The sequence below is a fragment of the Ictidomys tridecemlineatus genome, chromosome 4, assembly GCF_052094955.1.
Source record: "Ictidomys tridecemlineatus isolate mIctTri1 chromosome 4, mIctTri1.hap1, whole genome shotgun sequence".
Classification (NCBI taxonomy): Eukaryota; Metazoa; Chordata; class Mammalia; order Rodentia; family Sciuridae; genus Ictidomys; species Ictidomys tridecemlineatus.
In genome coordinates, this window is record NC_135480.1 from 92,302,189 (window position 1) to 92,323,306 (window position 21,118).

Below are 21,118 nucleotides of genomic sequence, written 5' to 3' on the forward strand. Positions count from 1 at the left end.
GATCTTCCTCTGGATTTCTCTGCTTGATAATGTGATTAACCTTTAGAATGTCAGATACATTTTTAGAATTTGAATCAGTAGTAACAACTTATATCATGCCTTTCCATTTGTTCAATACAATGTTGGATATTATGAGGAATACAAACAAATATAAGACCTTTCCTATTTTGTCTTAGGAGCTGATTATACAATAGTACTTAGGTACTAAGAGGTAGCACAGAATTTAGAGAAAGCAGGATCTTACTCATATATTGCTTTTTTTGTGGCACCTAGGATTGAACCAGGGGTGCTTTACCACTGAGCTACATCCCCATCTTTCTTTTTTATTTTAAGATAGGGTTTAAGTTTCCCAGTCTGGCCTTGATCTTGAGATCTTCCTGCCTCTGCCTCCTCAGTTGCTGGAAATGCAGGTGTGCACCACCACACCCGGCTCACGTATTGCTTTTAGTTATCGACAGACACATCATCTTTCTTTGTATGTGGTGCTGAGGATCGAACCCCGGGCCGCACGCATGCCACGCACTACCGCTTGAGCCACATCCCCAGCCCATGTATTGCTTTTATTAGAGGAAAAACAGTGAAAGCAGCCAGTCAAATTATTCATTTTCCAAGGAAGTTATGTACATACTACTTTCACAGTAATGAGTTAGAAATGCATCACTGTCCTCCCTGGTTTCTTTTGCATTTATCTTCTAACAAGAGAGTATTGCTCAGATGGTGTGATTCTCTTCAGTAGATCAGAATTTCATCTGGTGGAACTGGAGCTGAGTGAGCTCACTTATGTCCCATCTGTGATTGCCTTTGGGTTTTTTTTTTTGTTTGTTTTTTGTTTTTTTTTTTTTAAGAGTGAGTGAGAGAGGAGAGAGAGAGAATTTTTAATATTTATTTTTTAGTTCTCGGCGGACACAACATCTTTGTTAATATGTGGTGCTGAGGATCGAAGCCAGGCCGCACGCATGCTAGGCGAGCGCGCTACCGCTTGAGCCACATCCCCAGCCCCTGCCTTTGGGTTTATAGTAGCCTTTGGATTAATTCATCATGGCCAGTATATGACTTTATTAAGGTGGCATGTCACATTGGGTATTAATAGCCCCCAAAGGAGGGAAATTATTATAGCCACTCTTTGTTAGACTAGCTGTATGCATTTCATGGGCTTTTCTAGTATATGTATTTAGATATATGTTTAGAATATGAAACCACCTGAAGTTAAAAGAATGGTGATTTTTTCATAGTTTTACCTCTTCTTTTAATATTTATTTTTTAGTTGTAGTTGGACACAATATCTTTATTTCACTTATTTATTTTTATGTGGTGCTGAGGATTGAACCCAGGGTCTTGGGTGTGCGAGGTGAGTGCTCCACCACTGAGTCACAACCTCAGCCCAAGTTTTGTCTCTCTTACCTAGCTGTCACCAGTATGATGATCAGGCTTATTAGGAAATGTTAGTATATGTTTACGATATTAGTTAACTGCATTTTTTAGGGTGATTTGTAAATTGGTAGGGTAATGAGGCTGCTATAAATGCTAATGTAGTTTCAGACTACATTGATAAATTTTATGATTTCTTATTTGTGGGAAATAATAGCCCTTTTGTTCCTCATATTGGTCAGAACACAGTTGGAATATTACATTTACTAGACCCTGTTGACTCCATCATCACTACTGTAAGAGAGACATAAGTTTACGTGTTTCTTGGAAAACATGACTGAGATGTTGAGAATAACCACCCCAAAGGGATAACATGTCATTTGTATATTAGTTGAAGAAACTGGTAATGTTTTAGGAAAAAAGAAACACATAAGATCTTTATGTAAAAGAGGAAACATTAGTTGTATTTGGCTTTGGGATGGGGGGAGAATAAATTTTAAAAGGTGGATCAGAAAATGGAAGAAACTTCAATACCGTTGACTGAGGGTAGAATGTATGCTGTTAGGAAGTAGAACAACATGTCAAGGATATTGTCAGAGGAGGTATTAGTACTGAATAGAAGATTGGACCAGTTGTCTTCTAATGTTTGATGAAACTTAACAGTGTATAATTTTGTGGGGGATGGCAGTGCAAATAGAGTATGTAAATTACATTTTAATGTTTTTATTATAGGTGCTTATGAATCAATAAAATGGCGAAGTATTTTATATAACTTATATGAACTTCTAGTGAATGAAATAAATCAAATAGGAAGTAGAGGAAAATATTCTTCCGGATCTCGTAATATTGCTGTCAAGGAAAATTTGATTGAATTAATGGCAGATGTTTGTCACCAGGTATAGTAAATCTTGTCATATTTTGAAATTTCCTGTTTATTTTTCTTTTGATTTTTCTTTTCTTTTAGTTTAGTTTTAGTTGGACACAAACCTTTATTCTATTTATTTTTATGTGGTGCTGAGGATTGAACCCAGTGCCTTGCACATGCTAGACGAGCACTCTACTGCTGAGTCCCAGCCCCAGTCCTTTGATGTTTTTTTTTAAACTCTGTGCTATCATAAAAAGCCTATAAAATTACTCTGTACATATAATCATTTCTTTCAAAATGTACATATATGTATATGTAATATTTATGTAACATAAGTGTATATTCAGTGTACATATGTAAATGTATAAGTACATTTAGATTTAGTTGGACACATCTTTATTTCATGTATGAAATGTATGAATGTGTATGTAATGTATGTATACATTTTTGGAATTACTCTTCTAAGTTAAAAGATAACTCTTGCACATATGGGTTTAATAAAACCATTAAAACTAATAATAGAATTTCCCTTTTTTTAAAGGGTACTGGGGATTAAACTTGGGGGCATTTGACCACTGGGCCACATCCCCAGCCCTATTTTGTATTTTATTTAGAGACAGGGTCTCTCTGAGTTGCTTAGTGCATTGCTTTTGCTGAAACTGGATTTGAACTTGCCATCCACCTGCCTCAGCCTCCTGAGCTACTGGTATTACAGGCATGCGCCACCACACCTGGCTTCCATTTTTAAAAGATTATCTATAGGAAATAACGTGGCCCTATTCCCAATTTTTTGTTTGTTGTTAAATTAGAATTCAGTTAGCATAAAGGTCAGTTTTAATGTGTCTGTTTCAGTGGTCATTAGTAATTTTAGTGTTACAAAGTCATGACCACTATTTGTTCCAGAGTATTTTCATCACCCCCCAAAAAGAAACCTCATACCTGTTAGCATTTAGTTCCAATTCTTGTTGTTGTTGTTTTTTAATATATTTATTTATTTATTATGTGGTGCTGAGGATCCAACCCAGGGCCTCACACGTGCTAGGAAGTGCTCTACCGCTGAGCCACAACCCCAGCCCTCCACTCCTTAATTTATCTTAGCCTCTGGGAACCAACCATAATCTACTTCCAGTGTCTGTGCTTTGCCTGTTTTGGGCATTCCGTAGAAAATGAATCGTGTGTGATATGTGATCTTTTGTGTCTGGCTTCCCTCCTTTAGCATTTCATACCATGAATCAGTACTTCATTCCTTTTCATGCCTGAATAATATTTAATTGTATTGGGAATACTGTTTTGTGTATGCATTCATTAGTTGGTGACCTAATATTTCATTAGCAAAACTTTTTTCCTAGAGATTTGGTTAACATGTGACGTTTTTATTTCACTCTGTCAAATATTTTATTAATGGTAAGTTTATAATTCCTTTGAAAATAAGTTTTTGCTTTACTTTATGATTTCATGCTTGATTTCTTGATGCTTGTAGTAAATGTATCCAGAAATACCTAATAACTAAGATATTACATTTTCTAAAAATGTCATTACTGTTGTGCAAAATGTTTATTTCTTACTGTTATCATTTTTATATATTCCCATAATTTAATTATTCTTGCTTTTAGTTCCCTGTATTTTTGTTTGAAAAGAATTTTTTTCCCAAATGAAATATTAAAAATAATAGCAGTGGAAAATGTAGGTTTATTTTTATTTTATAGGTTTTTAATGAAGATACCAGATCCTTGGAGATTTCTCAGTCTTACACTACTTCACAAAGAGAATCTAGAGATTACAGTACACCTTGCAAAAGAAGGAAAATAGAACTAGGCTGGGAAGTAATAAAAGATTATCTTCAGAAATCACAAAATGATTTTGATCTTGTGCCTTGGTAAATATCATCTTTTTCTCATTCAGTACCATTTCAGTCTCATTTTTTCTCCAAAAACCTCCAACAAAATCATTTTATCTTATTGGTCAGAACTAAGTTATTTGTCTACTCCCAAACCAATTATTAGCAATGGGAAATGTGGTTGCCATGACAGGTTGAGGTTAATCATTAATGGCTTATCTCCTGGGGCCAGGGGCAGAACCACCTTTCTTAAACTTATAGACAGCAAGTTCTAAGAAGTGGGGTACTGGAATGATAGGCAATCAATTGTTTTCTGCCTTAAGGAATTCACTGAGTTGTACATCTTAACAGGGAAAGACTTTGGTATGCATACCACCTTCCTATAGAATTAGATTAGGATGGAATTAAAAATACTCTTCAGAAATCATAATAATTTTGAGCTTATGTCATATAAATCAATTATTTTTCTTTCTCTATCATCTTTATTCTCATATTGCATTTGCAGATATTTAAATAATTGTGGAATTCTGTGGAGTCACAGAATATCCAGAAGTGTTAAATAACATGCCCTAGGACATTTATAAACTTAAGATTATAGTTAGACTTGTGAGCAATGTTCCTTCGATTTTAACTGTTTTGATGGAATGTTTAAATACAATTGAGTTGTGAGAAAAAGGTATATTATTTTGATATACGTGTTGCTTAAGTTTGTGCTATTTTATAGTTGAAGGTACTTATTTCAGTTCTTTAATCTGCCTTTCCAGTCAAGAGTTTTTTTATTAAGTACCTACTATATGCTAACTATTAGCTATTAAGTTGTCAGTCTTCCTACCATTTTAGGAAGTAGGACCTACTAAATATTAACAGCCATTTTATTTTTTATAACTTTATTTATTTTTATGTGGTGCGGAGGATTGAACCCATTGAGGGCTTCTTATGGACTAGGCAAGCGCTCTACCACTGAGCCACAGCCCCAGTCCTAACAGCGATTTTATTTTGGGAACAGAATAGAAATTTTGAAGGTGATGCTTTAATTAAGATATTAGAAGGATATCATGTTAGTATACTTATGTATTTTCTTTTAGCTTGCTAATAGGATTGAAATATTTTCAGATTACTTTTTTCCCCCTTTCTTAGTCTTTTAACATTTTTCTTTTAGGCTACAGATCACAACTCAGTTAATATCAAAGTACCCTGCAAGTTTACCTAATTGTGAGATATCTCCATTACTAATGATACTATACCAGCTTCTGCCTCAACAGCGACATGGGGAACGCACACCATATGTTTTACGATGCCTTATCGAAGTTGCATTGTGTCAAGGCAAGAAATCAAACCTAGAAAGCTCTCAAAAATCAGATTTAGTGAAGCTCTGGATTAAAATTTGGTCTATTACACTTCGGGGTATCAGTACTGAACAAATGCAGACTGAAAACTTTGGCCTACTTGGAGCCATTATTCAAGGTAATTTAGTTGAGGTTGACAGAGAATTCTGGAAGTTATTTACTGGATCAGCCTGCAAACCTTCTGGGTAAGTTTAATATGCACTTCATCGGTTTTACAAACACACACACACATCCTTGATCATATAAATAGTTTATTATTTTACTTAAACATTTGTATTCTTTTTAAAGATGCTTTTGTTGTTTGGCCAGGAAGACTTAATTTATAATTGTGAATATAGTTTTTCTGATGTGAAGAGTTACTAAGGCTAATTTTAAAGAGATTCTTTAAAGAATTATAGAGATTACATTGCTTTTATTGTAGTTTACAGTTATTTATTCAGTATTCATGAACCATATTTTTTGTAGTACTGCATACTGTTACTATAGAGAGTTTTTCTTTTTAGAGCATTATAATTATACATAGTTTGGGGGCTCATTTTGACAAAATCATACATGCAAGAGATTTGATTTTAATCCCCATTCCCCCCCCCCGCCCCACTTTCCCCTTTCTCCCTTCCTCCTTTTCCCCTCCTTAACTCTACTGATATTCCTTTCACTCCTTTATTTATTTTGTTTTGATTGGTACTTTCTACATGTACAAAAAGGTGACATTCCCTTTGGTACATTTATATATATATAGATATATATAATATCTATATCTACATTTATATCTATATATATATATATATATCAGGATTTTGTTAAATTCATTTCATATTTCTTCCTCCCTCCCTCCCTTCTTCTTGTTCTCTTCCTTCTACTCCACTGATCTTTCTTTATCTTTATGATATTGAATCCGCTCCTCCACTGCCTTCTTTCCCTTTTTTTGCTCTACTTCCATATATGAGAGAAAACATTCAACTCTTGATTTTCTGAGTCTGATTTATTTCACTTAGTATAATTTTTTACCATTTCCTTAGAGAGCCTTTTTATCAAGACTCTCCTCAAATGTTCCTAGACTTTTTATCCCACTTTTTTTAACTGAATGTACATGATTGCCATGTGCCTGGCACTGTCCTGAGTATTGCAGGCACAGTTGTAAATGAGATAGACAAGCTGTCTGCCCCTCACGGAGGTTACTTTTAACAGTTGTCTTTGCTTCTTTGTAGTCCTTCAGTATGCTGTTTGACTTTGGCACTGACCAACAGCATAGTTCCAGAAACAGTAAAAAAGGGAACAGAACAAAATATATATGATGTAAATAGAAGTTTTACTTTAAAGGAATCAATAATGAGGTGGCTGTTATTTTATCAGTTAGAAGATGACTTAGAAGACAATACAGAATTGCCCCCAATTCTTCAGAGGTAATTTTGGCTTCTCACATACGGTTTGTTTTTTCTTCATTTTGTTTTATAAGGTTGACTTTACTTATTTGATCCCAGGTGGATTTATTTTATGATAATGCAAAATTTCCCAGTATTTGGCTTAAATATTATACATTCTCTTTGTTTTTACTGTGTTCTGTGACTTTGTGCCTGGATCATTTCTGTAAAGGTCATCTCACTGTGAGAATATGGGGAATATATACATAATTCTTTTTAATAATTTTAACTGATATATTTAAATTGTACATGTTTTGATATCTGGGTGCAATGTATATTGTTCAGATCAGGGAATGCATATCTACTCCAAATAGTTATCATTTCTTTATAATGAACACATTCAAAATGTAAAAAAATTATACAGCACATTATCATTATCTGAATTCACCCTAATATGCCAGAAATTCTTTCTCCTTTAAATTAGTACCTGTTAACTACCCTTTCTCACCACATGTATTTTTTTGTGTATTTATGTTTCTTTGTGATCTTCTGTAAATAGGTCCACTTTCTGACTTAATGTGGGTCCTTAATCCGTCATCATGAGAGTATATTCTGGGTGAAGTTTGTTAAATTAAAGGAAAGAAGAAACAAGAGAAAGACAAAATAGGACTTAAGTCTTAGTATGGGGGAATAGAGCAGCTTGTTGACTTAACCTTTACACATGTTGATTTGAACTTAATGACTGGAATGCAGACCTCTAGATCCTAATGTTTTGATTTTATTTTATAACCTTTTGTTTACTTTAGAAATGATCTTTAAAAATTAGATACGATTCTGCTTCCAAGCAGTTTGGGAAGCAATGGTAACATAATGTGTATCCTCTTTAAATTCTCCTTTCAGATATTAAAAGATTCACTACAGAAGAAAACAGTTTTAATTTAGGATCCAAATGTTAGAAATAAAAATTGATAGCTAAACATGGATGTTAAAGAATTTTTTAAAATGTTTTTTGGTCTTTTAATATAAAAACTTTTCATTTTTCTTGTTAGTAATTTTCCTCATCTCATCCTGGAGAAAATTCTTGTGAGTCTTACAATGAAAAATTGTAAAGCTGTAATGAATTTGTTTCAAAGTGCACCAGAATGGTATGTTATCTGTAGAATTATTTTTAACTACAAAAATAATAATTATAGTGGGGTAGTGACTTCATCTTATTAATTATGACTAAATTCATCAAGTAAAAAAAAACCACAGCTATTAGGCAAAATGTTTTTGTAATTTAGTAATTATAATCTATGTTCTATAGCTTCAGATCAATTAATTGTTTTCTAATGCTGTATAGTGTAACATGACAAGTGTCATTGAAAAAAATTGAATTGTGTTGGGAAATCAGGAACATAAAATTTATATGAACTGAGTTCTTAGGTGTGACCCATTTTTTTTATGTCACATAAAATGTTAGCTTTAAAAACTAAAAGCAATTGAAAAGAAAAATAAACAAAAACTTGTTTTTATTTGATTGACTGTTGTCATTGCAATTGAAAATAACTCACTGGCATGAAGACTCCTAATATTTCAAAAGAGTATAAGATTTTAAAAATCCTATAATTTGGAGATATTAAAATTGAAAAAAATGCTGTTTTTCTTTTTAATATTTTTTTAATTGGCCATTGAAATTATAACTTGGATTTCTTTTGTCTACCTGTTAGTAAAATTTGCTACCGAATAATTTAATATGTAGGTATCAAAGACCAAAAAGGAAAACCATTTAAACGCTTAACCTTTAATTTGTTAAGTGATCTTTAAGTGATATAGATGCTGGGTTCATGTCTTTGTCCATGCCACTATCCCCCATTTTCCTCTTCCACAGACATAGTACTGAGGAATTTAACTCAGGGTCTTAATGAACGTTTGGCAAATGCTTTGTCACTGAGATACATACTCTGCTCCTTTAATTTTTTTTTTTTTTTTAACTTTGAGACAGTCTCCCTCAGTTGCCTAAGCTGGCCTCAAACTTGCCATCCTAGTCAACTGAGGCATGTCCCACCACACCAGGCTTATGTTAATATTTTAATATGAAAAGCATTGATAATTTATAGAGAGAAAGTATTAGGTAATTTGGTTATAAAGATCTCATTCTCTTGAAGTGAGCAACACCGGAAATGTAAAGAAGAGCCTTCATTCTCAGAAGTAGAACAACTGTTTCTTCAAACAACTTTTGATAAGATGGATTTTTTAACTGTTGTGGAGGAATGTGCTGTAGAAAAGTATCAATCCAGTATTGGCTTTTCTGTTCATCAAAACCTCAAGGAATCATTGGATCGATATCTTCTGGGGTTATCAGAAAGGCTTCTTAATAGTTACTCATCTGAGGTGAGACTTTTAGAAAAAGAACTAAAGCCTGTATATTAATTAAACTTTTGTAGACTATTAATGAGGAAAAATATGAGTAGAAAAAGGCACTAAAGGTGGTGATAGGTTTGGTTTTAAAAGCAAAATGTCAAGACATGGCAACGTTTAGGGAAAACAATATGAAAAATGGAAAACTGAAAAATAATTTTGAGTACATCTCTTGTACCAGGAATTCTGGTAGACATGAAACAATTTTTTTGGTTAGGTTAATGGGTAATATGAAAGGCTGGAGCAGAAGAATTACATGATGAAACAAACCTCTCAATGGAAAGGAGAGTGACATTACATTAACAGAAGGCAACCTTATTTATTGTTTGTTCTTTGTTGTGGTTTTTGTGGTGCTGAGGTAAACACAGGGCCTTGTATATACTAGCAAGCACTTTATCACTGAACTACATCCCCAGCCCCACAAAAGACACAATTTAAACAAATCTGTTAGATTTTGGTGCCATTGGAAGTGTAAGGAATGATTAAGAATGGTAATAAGTGGACTGGCAATTGACCAGTTTTTAAAGTTCATTTAGGAATTTTTCAGATTTCCTTTTTACTTAAAAGAATCTCTGGCTAGGGACATAGCTCATTTGGTAGACTGCTTGCCTTGCAAGCCAAGGCCCTGGGTTCAATCCCCAACATCAAACAAAACAAAAAAAAACAAAACAAAAAAACAGCCCTCAACTTCATGTGTACTGTTTGGTCTCTTGTCAAAATTCCCTTTTGTTTCAACTTGAAATGAATTTCTAAATAACCCACATGTTCAAATCCTTACTAAAGCCTTTTTTTTTTTTAACAAAAAACTAAGGCATAAAAAATTTTCATATTTCTTGATATTTCAGTTTTTAAATGGCACTTACTATCTTCTTTATACCAAGGATATTTATATATGTTTTATACACAGATTTCTCTTAAACTATACCATAATTTCATAAAGGGTATATATATTTTTATTTGTGTTTCTGTCTTCTGCAATGCCTTGTTAAGTGAAAATGATTAAAAAAAAATTGTTGAGTAAAGTAAAACCTGTGAGCTACTCAAAGGAGTGAATTCAGTAGTCAGGTTTATTTTAAGATTATGACCTGAAGAACCAACAAGGACAGTGTGCCTGTTTCCCCTGTCTTATTTATCTTTAATTACTGACTTTCTTCTATATCATTGTATTCACTTTCATTACAAAGTAATTTTAGTTTTGTATGTTTTCCCCTAGAATGCCATTTCCTACAATTTTGGAACAAAAAAATCTGAAAATTGTATTTTTCTGTGCAGCCTATGCACTCTTATGTTATTTTATAAAACTGTCTAAATGTATCTACCAGCAAAAATATATTCCACTAGTTTGTGGTATCTAAAAGGCAGAATAAGGTTGTGGTTCTTCAGAAGTTTAAACTGTCTTTTTACTATCTCTTTGTATAAATCTAATTTCTGCCACTTTAAGGAGAGATATCCTCCTTAACACTAGGAGATACTTAAGCCATTTTTGTTGATAATCCTGATTATCATAACTCTGTAGTGATCTTCCAGGTATTTCTAAAGATGTTCAGAACATTTCACCTGTAACTCAGCTGAAATTTTGTTCCTTCATATGTACACAAAACTTGGCTCTCACAAAGTAATTCCAGAATATTCAGAATTATTTATGAAATCCATTTTTAAAAAATGTTTTTCTGGTTTATTTTAAGATTACAAATTCAGAAATACTAGTCCGGTGTTCAAGTCTTTTGGTGGGTGTTCTTGGCTGCTATTGTTATACTGGTATAGTATCTGAAGAGGAAGCACATAAATCAGAATTATTCCAGAAAGCCAAGGTAGGAAAATTTATGCTAAAGTTTTAGATAAATTTGAATTTCTTGATAAAATTGTTACATACAGTAAAATTTTGTACAGATTGAGCATCCGTAATCTGAATTGCTTCAACACCTGAAGATTTTGGAGTGCTAACATAACAAATAGAGAATTCCACACCTGAAATAGGCACATACACATACTTGTACAAGATTACCTTTAGGTCATGTGTATGGTCTATGAAATAGATGAATTTTATGTTTAGACTTAGATCTCATCTTCAGATGTTTTATTACATATATGGAAATACTAGAAAACCTTAAAAAATTTGAACTATGAAACCCTTCTTATCCCAAGCATTTTGAATAAGAGATACTCACCTGTATTTCTTTCATTTATGCAGTCTGAAAAGCAATGATACTGTCCTTCCTTAAGATTTGAAAATTTTATAAGCCACTATAAATATAGTAAATTAAATAATCTCACATTAAAATTTATTTTTATATATGCTTTTAAAAGTTTTCCCTGTAATGATATATCCCAAAGAATCCTTGATTAAAGGTATTAATCAACTAGGCTCTAAGCTTTTGTTTGGTCTCTGTACCACTCTGTGGTACAATTTGCAGTGAGAAAAGGATATGATATTTGTCAACATTTTGGTTGTTCGTAATTTATAATTTTATTGTATGACCATGTGCAGCAACTGAAAACATTTAATTTTTGGCCCTTAAGTGAAACTTTGAAAAGTAATACTAAAGTATAATTTTAACTGGAATTTGTATTTTTTTCTTTTACTGTTCTTAATAGTCTCTAATGCAGTGTGCAGGAGAAAGTATCTCTCTGTTTAAAAATAAGACAAGTGAAGAATCTAGAATTGGTACATTGAGAAATATGATACATCTTTGTATAAGTTGCTTGTGTAACTGTACCAAGGTAAGCCATTCATACTTGGTAGTATATTCTGTTCATGGGATAGGTTTCTTGGTGCTGCTGGTGTGGTTTTTTGGTCCATTCATAAGTTTATAAACTGATTTAAAATTAAATGGAATGCTAAAGAAAGGAAATATACAGAGAAATAAATAAATATTTAACCTGAGTTTCTAATGAAACTAATTTCATTATTTCAGGAAAGTTGCTGAGATTGTCTTGCCACTTGTATATATTACTACATAGATGAATTTTTTGTTGCTAACATATTTTCATTCATTTAATAACAATTTGCCCACAAGTATGTAATGTGCATAACAATGTACTTGAGTTAATGAGATAAATTAACTCCAGTGCAAACATTACTTTCTTTTACCCAGATAATCTTACATAAATTTGATAGAGAATGTTACTATATAATTGTTGTTTTGATTTGGAGCAGGCTTGTGGAGTAGTTGAGCCAGGCCAGAGTGTTGATAATGATTGGAAACATCTTTGAGAGCTAATAGATGAGCGTAAGTCAGTATTATCAACATAACGTTATGGGTTTTGTGATGTATTATTGAGCATTTTGATATAAATAGGGAAGGAGAAAAGTGAAAAAATAAATTCTGGCCTATAATTGTCACTTAGGTTTGGAATCAATAGGTGATACTTTAATGTTGTTTAAACCAATGAAAGAAATTTGATAGTTATTATTACTCTAAGAGGTTAATATTTTTGAAACAACTTGTATGTTGAGCTAATAATGAGCTCTTTACCTAAATTTTATTTACAATAAAGAAAATATTATTGCCAAGAATAATTTTTATTCTTTGTGGTTTGTCTCAATTATAGCAGAATCCAAGTAAGATTGTATCAGTTTTTTTCCTACGATTGTTAACATCAAAGCTGATGAATGACATTGCAGAAATTTGTAAAAGTTTAGTAAGTATACTTTGTTATAAGCATATTTCATTTCTAAGATGACTTTTGTAATTGAAATATTAAACAGGGATACATTTCACAAGGTATAACAACTTACATTTTTATAAATGTAAATATATAAATATAAATATATTTATGAATGTAAATGTTATATAAGTTATAACTTTAATAAATTAATGTTATTTGGCTTGGGGAGAACCAAATTGCCTCTTAATATCAATACATAGGATAGTTCCTGGGTTTTAGTTTCCCTATAAAAAATAGACTGGGGACTAATCATCCAGGCTCATAACCATTTCTGTGTGACAGTACAACAAAATTCAAAATAATTCTGTCATCCTTAAAAAACTGACAAAAACATTGCCAAACCAGCAACATGTTTTTATTGTGATATTTTTCTTCTTCTGTACAAATGGGCTTATACTTACACTGTGTCTTCTCTATTGACTGAAACAATGCCTCTGCACATCATAGATACTTGAATATCTATTAAGTGGAAAAATATTCATTTAAAGGATATAGGAGAAATTCTAGTTAGGGACTTGCTTGTTCAAAAGTAATGTGAATTTTACTTTTTGTTTTTTGAGATAGGATCTCTGTATGTTGCCCAGGCTTACCTCAAATTCCTGAGCTCAAGCTATCTTCCTCAGCCTTCTGAGTAGGTAGAACTATAGATGTTTCAGGTGCACTCCACACGACTATACATGAGCTGGATTTTATTTAATTTTTTGGTACTGGGGATTGAAGTAAGGGGCACTCAACCATTGAGCCACATCCCCAGTCCTATTTTTTATTTTTTTAAATTGATTTTAAAAAAATAAAATAAATGACAGTAGAATGCATTACAATGCTTATTACACATATACAGCACAATTTTTTGTATCTCTGGTTATATAAAGTATGTTGACACCAATTCATGTCTTCATACATGTACTTTGGATAATGATGTCTATCACATTCCACCATCCTTGCTAACTTCCTGTCCCCTCTCTTTCCCTCCCTCTGCTCTGCCCTATCTAGAGTTCCTCTATTCTTCCCATGCTCCCCCTCCTTACCCCACTATGAATCAGCCTTCTTATGTCAAACAAAACATTCAGCATTTGTTTTTTTGGGATTGGCTAACTTTTCCAATGCCTTCCATTTACGTGCAAATGCCATGATTTGTTCTCTTTTATTGATGAGTAAAAGTCCCTTGTGTATATATGCCACATTTTTTTTTATCCATTCATCTACTGAAGGGCATCTAGATTGGCTCCACAGTTTAGCTCTTGTAAGTTGTGCTACTATAAACATTGATATGCCTGTGTCCCTGTAGTATGCTGTTTTTAAGTCCTTTGGTATAGTCCAAGGAGAGGGATAGCTATGTCAGGTGGTTTCATTCCCAGATTTCCAAGGAATCTCTATACTGCTTTCCATATTGGCTGACCCAATTTGCAGTCCCACCAGCATTGTATGAGTGTACCTTTTCCACACATCCTCCCCAATACTTGTTATTGTTTGTCTTCATAATGGCTGCCATTCTGACTGGAGTGAGATGGTATCTGAGAGTAGTTTTGATTTGCATTTCTCTGATTGCTAGACATGATGAGCATTTTTTCATATATTTGTTGATTGATTGTATGTCCTCTTCTGAGAAGTTTCTGTTCAGGTCCTTAGCCCATTTGTTGATTGAGTTATTTGTTTTTTTCAGTGCTTAGCTTTTTGAGTTCTTTATATACTCCAGAGATTAGTGCTCTATCTGATGTGTGAGGGGTAAAAATTTGCTCTCTGTAAGTAGGCTCTCTGTTCACCTCACAGATTATTTCTTTTGGTGAGAAGAAACTTTAGTTTGAATCCATCCCATTTATTGATTTTTGGTTTTAATTTTTGCAGTTTCAGAGTCTTATTAAGGAAGTTGGGTCCTAATCCCACATGTTGAAGATTAGGGTCTCTGGTTTAATTCCTAGATCCTTGATCCATTTTGAGTTAACTTTTGTGCATGGTGAGAGATAGGGATTCAATTTCATTTTGTTGCATATGGATTTCCAGTTTTCCCAGCACCAATTGTTGATGCTATCTTTTCTCCAGTGCATGTTTTTGGCATCTTTGTCTAATATAAGATAGTTGTAATTTTGTGGGTTAGTCTCTGTGTCCTCTATTCTGTACCATTGGTCCACCTGCCTATTTTGGTGCCAGTACCATGCTGTTTTTGTTACTATTGCTCTATAGTATACTTTAAGGTCTGGTATAGCGATACCACCTGTTTCACTCTTCCTGCTAAGGATTGCTTTAGCTATTCTGGGTCTCTTCTTTTTCCAGATGAAATTTATGATTGCTTTTTCTATTTCTATGAGGAATGACATTGGGATTTTGATCGGAATTGCATTAAATCTGTATAGTGCTTTTGGTAGTATAGTCACTTTGATAACATTAATTATGCCTATCCAGTTGCAAGGTAGATCTTTTCATCTTCTAAGGTCTTCTTTGATTTTTTTCTTTAGGGTTCTATAGTTTTTATTGTATAGATCTTTCACCTGTTTCGTTAAGTTGATTATCAAGGTTTTTTTTTTTTTTTTTTTGAGGTTATTGTGAATGGGGTAGTTTTCCTCATTTCCTTCTCAGAGGCTTTGTCACTGACATACAGAAATGCCTTTGATTTATGGGTGTTGATTTTATATCCTGCTCCTTTGCTGAATTCATTTACTAGTTCTAGCAGTTTTCTGGTGGAACTTTTTGGGTCTTCTAGGTATAGAATCACATCATCAACAAATAGTGCTAATTTAAGTTCTTCTTTTCCTATACATATCCCTTTAATTTCTTTCATCTGTCCAATTGCTCTGGCCAGTATTTCAAGAACTTTGTAAATAGAAGTGGTGAAAGAGGGCATCCCTGTCTTGTTCCAGGTTTTAGTGGGAATTCCTATAATTTTTCTTCATTTAGAATTATGTTGGCCTGAGGCTTAGCATAGTTAGCCTTTAAGATGTTGAGATATGTTCCTGTTATCCCTAGTTTTTCTAATGTTTTGAACAAAAAGGGGTGCTGTATTTTGTCAAATGCTTTCTCTGTGTCTATTGAGATGATCATATGATTCTTATCTTTAGGTCTATTGATTTGATGAATTACATTTATTGATTTCTGTATGTTGAACCATCCTTGTATCCTGGGATGAATCCCACTTGTCACGGTGCACAATGTTTTTAAATTCGATTTGCTAGAATTTTATTGAGAATTTTTGCATCTATTTTCATTAGAGATATTGGCCTGAAGTTTTTTTTCTTTGATGTATCTTAGCCTGGTTTTAGGGTCAGGATGTTATTGGCCTCATAGAATGAGTTGGAAGTGCTGCCTCTTTTTCTATTTCCTGAAATAAATTGAAGAGTATTGGTATTAGTTCTTCTTTAAAGGTCTTGTAGAACTCGGCTGTGTATGCATCCGTTCTGGGGCTTATCTTGGTTGGTAAGCTTCTGATGGTGTCTTCTATTTCATCACTTAGTATTTGTCTGTTTAAATTGTGTATATCTTCATGATTCAATCGGCAAATCATATGACTTAAGAAATTACGATGCCTTCAGTGTCTTCTATTTTATTGTTGTACAAGTTTTCAAAACAATTTCTAATTATTCTTTGTATTCCTATAGTATCTGTTGTGATATTACCTTTTTTATCATGTTTGCTGGTAATTTGAGTTTTCTCTCCCCTTCTCTTCGTTAGCATAGCTAAGAGTGTCAATTTTATTTATTTTTTCAAATAATCAACTTTTTGTCAATTTTTTCAATTTTTTTGTTTTGATTTCATTGATTTCAGCTCTAATTTTAATTATTTCTTGTCTTCTGCTTTTGCTGTTGATTTGTTCTTCTTTTTCTAGGGCGTTGAGATGTAATGTGAGGTCATTTATTTGTTGACTTTTTCTTCTTTTAAAGAATGAACTCCATGCAATGAACTTTCCTCTTGGAACTGCTTTCATTGTGTCCAAGAGATTTCCATATCTTGTGTCTATGTTCTCATTTACCTCTAAGAATTTTTTAATCTCCTTGATGTCTTCTGCAACCTAATGTTCATTCAGTAGCATATTATTTAGTGTCCAGATGATGGAGAAATTTTTATTTTTTATTTTGTTATTGATTTCTAATTGCATTTAATTATGATCTGATAAAATGCGTGGTAATAACTCTTCTTTTTTGTATTTGTTTAAAGTGCTTTGTGGCATATATTACAGTCTATTTTAGGGAAGGATCCATGTGCTGCTGAGAAGAATGTGTATCCATTAGATGCCGGTTCAAATATTCTATATATGTCAGTTAAGTCTAAGTTATTGATTATATTATTGAGTTCTATAGTTTCTTTATTCAACTTTTATTTGAAAGATTTATACAGTGATGAACAAGGTGTGTTAAAGTCACCCAAAATTATTGTGTTGTGGTGTATTTGACTCTTGAACTTGAGAAGAGTTTGTTCAATGAACATTGTTTGGGGCATATATATTTATGATTATTATGTCTTGTTGGTGTATGGTTCTCTTGAGCAGTATGTAATGTCCATCTTTATCCCTTTTGATTAACTTGGCTTAAAGTCTACATTTGATACAAGGATGGAAACCCCTGCTTGCTTTAGCAGTCCATGTAAGTGGTATGAGTTTTCCCAACCTTTCGTCTTCAGTCTGTGCATGTCTTTTCCTATCAGATGAGTCTCATGAAGGCAGCATATTGTTGGGTCTTTTTTTTAATCCAGTCTGCTAGCGTATGTCTTTTGATTGGTGAGTTTAAGCCATTAACATTCAGGGTTATTATTGAGACATGGTTTGTATCACCAGCCATATTTGTTTACTTTTGTTGTTTAACTTGACTTGATTTTCTTCTTTGACTAGTTTTTCCTTTAGGGTACTACCTCCCTCTGCTGATTTTCATTGTTGTTTTTTGTTTCCTCTTCATGGATTATTTTGCCAAGGATGTTTTATCCTGCCAGTTTTCTAGCTATAAATTCCTTAACTTTTGTTTATTTTGGAAAGTTTTTATTTCATCTTCAAATCTAAAACTTAATTTTGCTGGATACAAGATTCTTGTTTGGCACCATTTTCTTTCAGAGCTTGATATATGTTGTTCTAGGATCTTCTAGCTTTCATGATCTGTGTTGAAAAAATCTGCCATTTTCCTAATTGGTTTTTCTTTCTCTTGTGGCTTTTAAAATTCTCTTATTCTGTAGGTTGGGCTTTTTAATATAATATACCTTGGTGTAGATCTGTTGTGATTTTGTACATTTGGTGTCCTTTAAGCTTCTTGAATTTGGATTTCCATTTCATTCTTTATGTTTGGAAAGTTTTCTGATATTATTTTATTGAATAGTTTGTTCATTCCTTTGGTTTGGACGTCTATGCTTTCCTCTATCCCAATAAGTCTTAAATTTGGTGTTTTTACGCTATCCCATACTTCTTGCATGTTTTGCTTGTGGTTTCTTACCTTTATGACTGTGTGGTCTACATTCTTTTTAAGATTATATATCTTCAAGTGGTCTACTCTGTTTGTGATGCTTTCATTTGAGATTTTAATTCGGTTTATTGTTTCTTTCATTTTAAGGACTTCTATTTAGTTTCTTTTTTTCTTTTTTAGTTAGAACCTCTATCTCCCTATTGAGGTCATCTTCTGCTTCCTGGATTTGCTTATGTAGCTTCTTGTTGACGTGATGTTTCACTGCTTGTATTTGCTCTCTTATATCTTCCTTGAGATCACAGAACATTTTAACCATTTGTATTCTGAACTCTTCTCTGTCAATTTTTTCTGCTGTGGCTGCCAGTGATTCTAATGATATGGTGTCTTTATTTGTTTGGGATACTTTCTTCCCTTGTCTTTTCATGTTGCTCGTGTGTCTTCCTTTCTACCTCTGTGGGTCGGGGTATTATTGTTTTTACTCTATAGGTTTGTAGTGCGTTTGTAAGGTTCCAAGATCCCTCATTTGTGATGAAGGACAATATTAACAGATCCAATATCAACAGTATATCACCTATGAACAATTTGTTGTTATTGAGATGTTTACAGTTTAGTCTCAATATACAGAGATGTTGGATTCAATTATTATCTAAGATATAAACAGTAGTTTTATAAAAAGATTTACAGTTTCTGATCCTGAACAATGAACTCAGGGTAGAGCGTAGGACAATATGCCAAGGAGGAAGGATGTGAGGATACAGAGTTAATATATCTTAGGAAATGTGAAAGAGAAATCTAATGAAGCGGGTTAGTAGCAAGAGAATAAACAGGAAGTGATTTAGGGTAGACAAGTATGTGGATAGACAGTAGAGTACATAAAACAGTCACACATATGTATTAAGAAAAATGCAGGATATTAAAATAGCAAAATTTGGAGGGGGAAGAAAAAGGAAAGAAGAAAGAAGAGAAAAAAGGAGGGCATATACAATACTGCTTTATTATATTATTCAGATAACACAGTCCTCAAAATCCTATTTCATGCAAAGTTCTTCATTTCACGTATGTTGGGGATGTGAGGGCCAGAGGATAGAGGGGTAGAAGAAAAAGAGAACAAAAATTATTGAAAGAAGAAACCAGGTTTTTTGCTAGTTTTAGAGATCCGTATCGTTTCTGTTTCTCTTCACATCTAATAGGTAGGGCTGTCTGTTTCAAGCTTGTGTCTCTGCCCTCAGCATGGTGTAGGTAACCAGGATGGGAAGACTGGTCCTCATGTAGGGCCTCTGGAAGTGGAGAGTGCCACCCGCCAGTCCCTGCAGAGAGAATGCACTTCACAGGTCTCTTTTTGGGACTGCTTGTCTGACTAGAGCACCTGGTATTATCCCCTTTTCTTGCCTGGAGATTTCCTAGTTTCTGGTCTTTTAGGCTCCAAACTTTAGTTCCCTGTTTCTCACTTAGCATTTCCCAACTGCAAGACCTCTCGCACTACGGCTCACACTAGGTAGGCGGTGCCCTGGTCACACTGCACACCTGTGCAACTAAGAGCTGTTTTTGTGTTTGATGGTCACTGTGCTGAGTTATCACCACTGGTAGGGGAGTGGGGGGAGTTGGATACTTGGTTCCTGGCCAGATGGAGATCTGATCTGAGAGCTGCCCCTACCACATATGGTGAGAATGGTTCTCTCTCTTTTTTTTATTGGTTATTCAAAACATTACAAAGATTGCAGAATCACATCGGTTACACATCCACGTTTTTATATAATGCCATAATAATAACTGTTGTATTCTGCTACCTTTCCTATTCTCTACTATCCCCCCTCCCCTCCCCTCCCATCTTCTCTCTCTACCCCATCTACTGTAATTCATTTCTCTCCTTATTTTTTTTCCCATTCGCCTCACAACCTCTTATATGTAATTTTTATAACAATGAGGGTCTCCTTCCATTTCCATGCAGTTTCCCTTTTCTCTCCCTTTCCCTCCCACCTCATGACTCTATTTAATGTTAATCTTTTCCTCCTGCTCTTCCTCCCTGCTCTGTTCTTGGTTGTTCTCATTATATCAAAGAAGACATTTGGTATTTGTTTTTTAGGGATTGGCTAGCTTCACTTAGCATAATCTGCTCTAATGCCATCCATTTCCCTGCAAATTCCATGATTTTGTCATTTTTTAGTGCTGTGTAGTACTCCATGGTGTATAAATGCCACATTTTTTAATCCATTCATCTATTGAAGGGCATCTGGGTTGGTTCCACAGTCTAGCTATTGTGAATTGTGCTGCTATGAGCATCGATGTGGCAGTATCCCTGTAGTACGCTCTTTTAAGGTCTTCAGGGAATAGTCTGAGAAGGGCAATAGCTGGGTCAAATGGTGGTTCCATTCCCAGCTTTCCTAGGAATCTCCACACTGCTTTCCAAATTGGCTGCACCAATTGGCAGTCCCACCAGCAATGTACAAGTGTACCCTTTTCCCCACATCCTCGCCAGCACTTGTTGTTTTTTGACTTCCTAATGGCTGCCAATCTTACTGGAGTGAGATGGTATCTTAGGGTGGTTTTGATTTGCATTTCTCTGACTGCTAGAGATGGTGAGCATTTTTTCATGTACTTGTTGATTGATTGTATGTCCTCCTCTGAGAAGTGTCTGTTCAGGTCTTTGGCCCATTTGTTAATTGGGTTATTTGTTATGTTATTGTTTAATTTTTTGAGTTCTTTGTATACTCTGGATATTAGAGCTCTATCTGAAGTGTGAGGAGTCAAGATTTGTTCCCAGGATGTAGGCTCCCCATTTACCTCTTATTGTTTCTCTTGGTGAGAAAAACACTTTTTAGTTTGAGTAAGTCCCATTTGTTGATTCTTGTTTTTAACTCTTGTGCTATGGGTGTCCTATTAAGGAATTTGGAGCCCAA

At 33.8% G+C, this 21,118-nt stretch overlaps 1 protein-coding gene across 9 annotated transcripts in view; it reads left to right on the top strand.

The window, feature by feature from the left end:
• Positions 1-21,118, top strand: part of Atm (ATM serine/threonine kinase) — a 164,775-nt gene that overhangs the window by 27,029 nt on the left and 116,628 nt on the right. For 8 of the 9 annotated variants that reach the window (XR_013437870.1, XR_013437871.1, XM_078046956.1 and 5 more), the window contains exons 8-16: positions 2,101-2,264; positions 3,940-4,109; positions 5,230-5,601; positions 6,625-6,819; positions 7,827-7,922; positions 8,925-9,150; positions 10,863-10,988; positions 11,773-11,898; positions 12,730-12,819. Coding sequence is in view for 7 of the 9 variants with exons in the window: in XM_078046956.1 (XP_077903082.1) it covers positions 2,101-2,264; positions 3,940-4,109; positions 5,230-5,601; positions 6,625-6,819; positions 7,827-7,922; positions 8,925-9,150; positions 10,863-10,988; positions 11,773-11,898; positions 12,730-12,819 (1,565 nt within the window). In the remaining 2 variants the exon portion in view is untranslated. The remainder of the gene's footprint in view (positions 1-2,100; positions 2,265-3,939; positions 4,110-5,229; positions 5,602-6,624; positions 6,820-7,826; positions 7,923-8,924; positions 9,151-10,862; positions 10,989-11,772; positions 11,899-12,729; positions 12,820-21,118) is intronic. The other variant, XM_078046952.1, reaches the window with a different exon arrangement.